The sequence below is a fragment of the Microtus ochrogaster genome, linkage group LG5 (genome assembly GCF_000317375.1).
Source record: "Microtus ochrogaster isolate Prairie Vole_2 linkage group LG5, MicOch1.0, whole genome shotgun sequence".
NCBI lineage: Eukaryota > Metazoa > Chordata > Mammalia > Rodentia > Cricetidae > Microtus > Microtus ochrogaster.
In genome coordinates, this window is record NC_022031.1 from 1,048,794 (window position 1) to 1,054,027 (window position 5,234).

Below are 5,234 nucleotides of genomic sequence, written 5' to 3' on the forward strand. Positions count from 1 at the left end.
GCCAGGCAGAGAAGTAGGTGGACCACCACTTGGGGGCCAAGGACGACTCCCAGATGCTTTTTGAAGTGGCTCGTGGCCTCAGCCTGCAGCTGAAGTCTGCCTGTGATTCCCACTGCCAGCCACTTTTGGCCTCAAGCTACCTGGGGCTCCAAGCTACCATCTTTACAAGGTTTCTCCTTGGGTCCTTCGTGAAAACAAAACAGACACAGAAAAAGACAGCCAGACTGCAGCTCTTTCTTCAAATACATCATGATCCAGATTGTTCCAAGCAGCTGGCTGGAAAACAGGGAGACGCCTATTCACAAGGTGGGTTATCCTTTGTACAAATGCTAGCTAATATCATGTAGCTTATGAATGTTTACGTGTCAAAACCCCTTGAAAATACCACAATTCAGAAAGCTTATCAAAATCTTTCTAGGTAAAATGGCCTGGTTGGTTAGGTTGCTATGGAAGTCCAGTTTTAAGACTAGACGGAGAGTAAGCAAAGTTACTTTTCTTTTGAAGGAAAAAGTCACTTTTGCTGCTCTTGTCTGGGCTCTCAGAGCAGTGCAGGTGCTGAGATTTTTTTTTTTTTTTGCTTTAATTCCACCATGGAATTATATTCCCAGAATTCCAGGAAAGGCTTTCCCTGGGCCTTGAATGGCTTCCTTTGGAAGGAGAGGCTTTCTCCCACCTGTCGTGAGAGTGGGGCAGGGGTGGCTCAGTCGATGAAGCGCTGGCACGCCTTCTTCCAGCGGCAGGCGGTGCACCACATGTCCCGGTTTTCCATCCCATAAACTTTGCGGCACTTTTTGCCTTCACCTCTGGGCTTCCTGTAGGACAGACAGCACAGATGTGTTCAGGGACAGGACCTTCTGGAGAGAGTTCAGAAGAGCGAGGGGGGCAAGAGAAAGACAAAAGCCTGCCCAGAGGGAGCAGAAGCTCTCTGCAGGCTGGGTATTTGCCCGGGCGCTCTACTTAAGCTGCTCCTAAATTTCATTCATGGAAATGTCCATCTGGCCATTTTGTAAGGTTAAGGAAGTAAACACAGGAGTTAGGGACTGGGGAGAAAGCAGCTGCTGTTCCAGCACGAGGAGTAGTTTGGACCGCCAGAACCTGAAGAGCTGAACATGACAGCAGGCGTCTGTAATCCTAGTACTTACACAGCATGGCGGGAGGCACCAACAGGGAGATCCCTGCAAGCTCTTGGGCCAGCTTGCCTGGCATATGCGGTGGGTGAATGAGAGATCCTGTCCAAGTATGGTAGTAGGACTAACACCTGAATGTCTTCTGACTTACCCAGGTGCACCATGCATATATTCATACACACACCACACACACTTTTCTGCTCCCCCAAATACCCTCCTTCCTGCAAAACGAAAACAAACAAACAAGCATGGAATGGCAGGGAGCAACACCACTCTTCCAAATTTTCAGTGTGCCTTTTTCCTTTCCTGTGTTCTGAAGTCTGGTTGGAGGCTTCCCAGGAGACTCTCTTGGATCTAGATGCAAACCATAAACTGTCACTCATGTCATACAGAGTTAATGCAGGACAGCGACCACCATTACCTACCCTACAAATGGAAGTGCTCTTCACTAGCTATGGGAATGAAAGAAAGCAAGCATGCTTCATGGGTTGAGGAGAAACTACAAAAGGTCGTGGAACCGGAAGGTTTTTGTTCCTTTTTGCTATTTTCCCATTTCCTAGGAAATTCCTTGAGGTGAAGTCTGCAGCGTCAAGCAATCATACCTTAGGCTGACTGTCCCTCTGGGCGGGGAGGACAGGACCGTGTGAGCGTGCTGTCGCTGCTCTCCTGAGCCCACTGGGTGGGGATGTGTTGGAGACACCTGGGGAACACAAGGAAAATCAGGTTGACAGGACAGACTCTCCCACACAGCTATTAGGCCTCAGTGGTGTGGGTAAGGGCCCGTGCGCAAAAAAACATGGAGACAAACTGTTGATTTTCAGCTGTGGGAGTTAAACAGGCAAGGCTGGAGCTCTGTAGCTGGAGGAATAAAGGCTAAGCTGACCAGGTAAGGAGGATCCTGCTGATTGGTGTCCCTGTCCCAGACCCCACAGAGTAGGGGACGTGCACACTCCTTCTCTCATTATTATTATCTTCCAAATGCCCATGGAAAAGCACACGAGGTTCAGAGCACACAGTGGCTTTTCCAGCTCCAAGTTCCACACAGTTCCACACTGCTACCCTCAACACCAACATGGCCAGGGCTACCAGGGTGGCCACTCTCTGCTGCCACCTGTACGAGGGTTCAGGGACAGCCCTCAAGCTTGTCATCTGATGCAGCAAGCATTTACCACCCAGGATCTCATCGGCCCTGCTCTCTACATTTTAATATTCGTTTTGTACCTCAAACTTTTTCAAAAGTTTACCTTGAAGTATATTTTACCAAGTATAAAACATACTTTGTAGTACTATGGATGGTATTAGATGCTATTATTTATAAATGAATACAATTATTAGGTATGTGACTACAACATGTTTACTGAGTAGATAATGACTTCCAGCGAGTTTAAAGAACTCTAAACAATAGTGTTTGAAATCACAGCCAATCTCTCCCAGGTAGTGAGGACACTTGAGCTATACGGAGCAGTTTCTAAACAGGAAGTCTGACTCTGTTCTCAGTAACAACAGCAGTAAGCGTAAGCATCTCTCGCTAGCCTCATGCCAGGCACTGTGCTGAGCAACACGAGGTTGCTTTAGAAAAGTCCTGGGCCCGGCTTGAGATCAGAGTTTGTGGATGCTAGAGCCAGGGATTTTAACTGTGCCTCACATGGGAGCAATCATATGGATTCGTGGTGCCTCTCTGTATGTGTTTTAGAGAAATTTCCTTGTGATTTTCTTTTTCTCATAGTGACTGGAATAATCTCTCAGGAGCATTTACAACCCTGTCTCTAGGCAAGCAGTTGCACTAGCTACTTTTCCTGTGATTGGGACAGAATACGTGACAGAAACAACCCACAGGAGAAGCTTATCTGGGCTCACAGTTCAGGGATTCGTCCATGCTGGGAGAGGGCACAACCTGCTCAGTTTCGGAGTTCACAAGGTAGGCCGGGCTGGAAGCAGATATGAACTTTAGGAGCCTCCAGCATCAACCTGCTTCCTCCAGCTAGGCTCCGCCTCCTCCTCAAGGTGTCACAACATTCTACACAGCACCAGGTGGGGACCGAGTGATGTCCACATGAACCTGTGTGGTATGTCACTTCATATCAGAACTACAACATTACCCCACGTGAGGCATGGGCTTTCTACTCACTTCCTCCCACTTTTGGGAACATGTAGCTCAGGCTGGTCTCAAATTTACTATGTGGTTGAGGTTGGCTGTAAACTCTTGATTTTTCTGTCTTTATCTCTCAAGTGCTGGGACTAGAGGTATATACCAGCATGCCTGACCTCCCCACTTCTCCTAAAATTTTATGTTGGAAATTTAAATCCTCAGTCTGGGTGTGTTGAATGATAAACCCTTCAAGAAATCAAGGTGAGATGAGGCCATAGTGTAGGCCCTGACCCAACAGGACCAGTGTTGTTATAAGAAGAGATGCACGCACGCACGCACACACCTCAACAAGACTAGATACCAGAGGGCTGGCATGCATGTGCCCCTTCTCTCTCACTGTTGACACTGAAGAAAAGCCAAGTGAAGGTAGAGCTCCAACTGCAGATGTCTCCAAACCAGGAGAGCTCTCACCAGAGGTAAACAGTCAACAGCCTGATGTTGGACTTGCGGCTTCCAGGAAGGAACCGGCTGCCGATTACACTGCCTACTGTATGCAGTTTTGCTGTGGTAGCTTGAGACGAAGGGACCAAGACCTCTTAGTTTTCAGTCAAAACAACAGAGAGCGGCATTTTGTAGCTGTGAAGACTAGAGGCCAGCCACCAGGACAAGAGGAGAAGGAAAGCAGTGGTAAGGACGGCCTGCTCCTCCTGCACACCCCCAGCTCAGGCTAGCGAAGGGCAGCGGTGTCTGCACAAGTCTCCATGGCCATAACCGGGAAGCCCTGGGGGCTGCTCTAAGGCTTCCTCTAGGAGTGTCCTCAGGGCTCTCTTCAATTCCAGAGCTCAAAGTGCAGAAGGAAAGGCACCTGTGACCCCGGGTGACCACCTAGGGGCATCTGTCTCAGAGCACAAAGACAGAAGAAATGTCTATAACATAGAAACCACTGGGTTTGGAATTTTTAGACAGACTCATCCTTAATGTTCTTTATAATTTAAAAACTTGAGAGTTGCAGCCGGGCGATGGTGGCGCACGCCTTTAATCCCAGCACTCGGGAGGCAGAGGCAGGCGGATCTCTGTGAGTTCGAGACCAGCCTGGTCTACAGAGCTAGTTCCAGGATAGGCTCCAAAGCCACAGAGAAACCCTGTCTCGAAAAACCAAAAAAAAAAAAAAAAAAAAAAAAAAAAAAAAAAAAAAAACTTGAGAGTTGCTATCTAAAACCATTTTAAGTAGGGAACATCAGTCATGTCCTTGGGTTCTGCCTGGCTCCCTATTTTCTAGGGGTTAGGGCGAGCCATTGGTTGGCATGAAGTCCATGGACATGCCAACCCTGCGGCTGTGGGATGGACTGTTCAGAATGCCCGCCCACGGGGCACAGGCCAGCAGGCTCCGAGTCTTTTCTCTCTGAAAGCACCGACAGGGCACGCAGGAGCATGAGGAATACTATTTGTGCTCCATTCTTGTCTTTCGAGAGTCCAGCAAAGCTTTTAAAAATACACCAGACCCTTAAAATAGAAACGGCAAGTCTGACTGCTGCAGTGTTTACCTAAGTCTTGGGCAAAGCAGATTACAAACCAGAGAGACTGGAAACTCTCTGGTCTAAGAATAAATCAGAAATGGGGGACGGAGGCTGGGAGAGACTCAGTAGTTGATAGAGTGCCCATGGTGTAATCATGAGGACCGAAGTGTGGAAGCCAGCACCCCTGTAAAATGGACACAGCGACACCTGGAGCCTTGGTGCTAGAGGTGGGGCCGGCAGATGCGCGGAGCTCACTAACAGCAGCCCTCATGCTAGAGGTGAGGCCGGCAGATGCATGGAGCTCACTAACAGCAGCCCTCGTGCTAGAGGTGAGGCCGGCAGATGCATGGAGCTCACTAACAGCAGCCCTGGTGCTAGAGGTGGTGGCAGGCAGATGCGCAGAGCTCACTAACTGCAGCCCTCGTGCTAGAGGTGAGGCCGGCAGATGCGAGGAGCTCACTAACAGCAGCCCTCGTGCTAGAGGTGAGGCCGGCAGATGCG

The 5,234-nt window shown here is 49.2% G+C and overlaps 1 protein-coding gene across 1 annotated transcript in view; it reads right to left on the minus strand.

The window, feature by feature from the left end:
• Nucleotides 1-220: 220 nt before the first annotated feature.
• Nucleotides 221-5,234, minus strand: part of Znf704 (zinc finger protein 704) — a 199,916-nt gene continuing 194,902 nt past the window's right edge. The window contains exons 8-9 of the mRNA XM_005361805.3: nucleotides 1,730-1,827; nucleotides 221-812 (exon numbers count right to left, since the gene is read on the minus strand). Coding sequence (XP_005361862.1) covers nucleotides 701-812; nucleotides 1,730-1,827 — 210 coding nt within the window. The 3' untranslated portion in view covers nucleotides 221-700. The remainder of the gene's footprint in view (nucleotides 813-1,729; nucleotides 1,828-5,234) is intronic.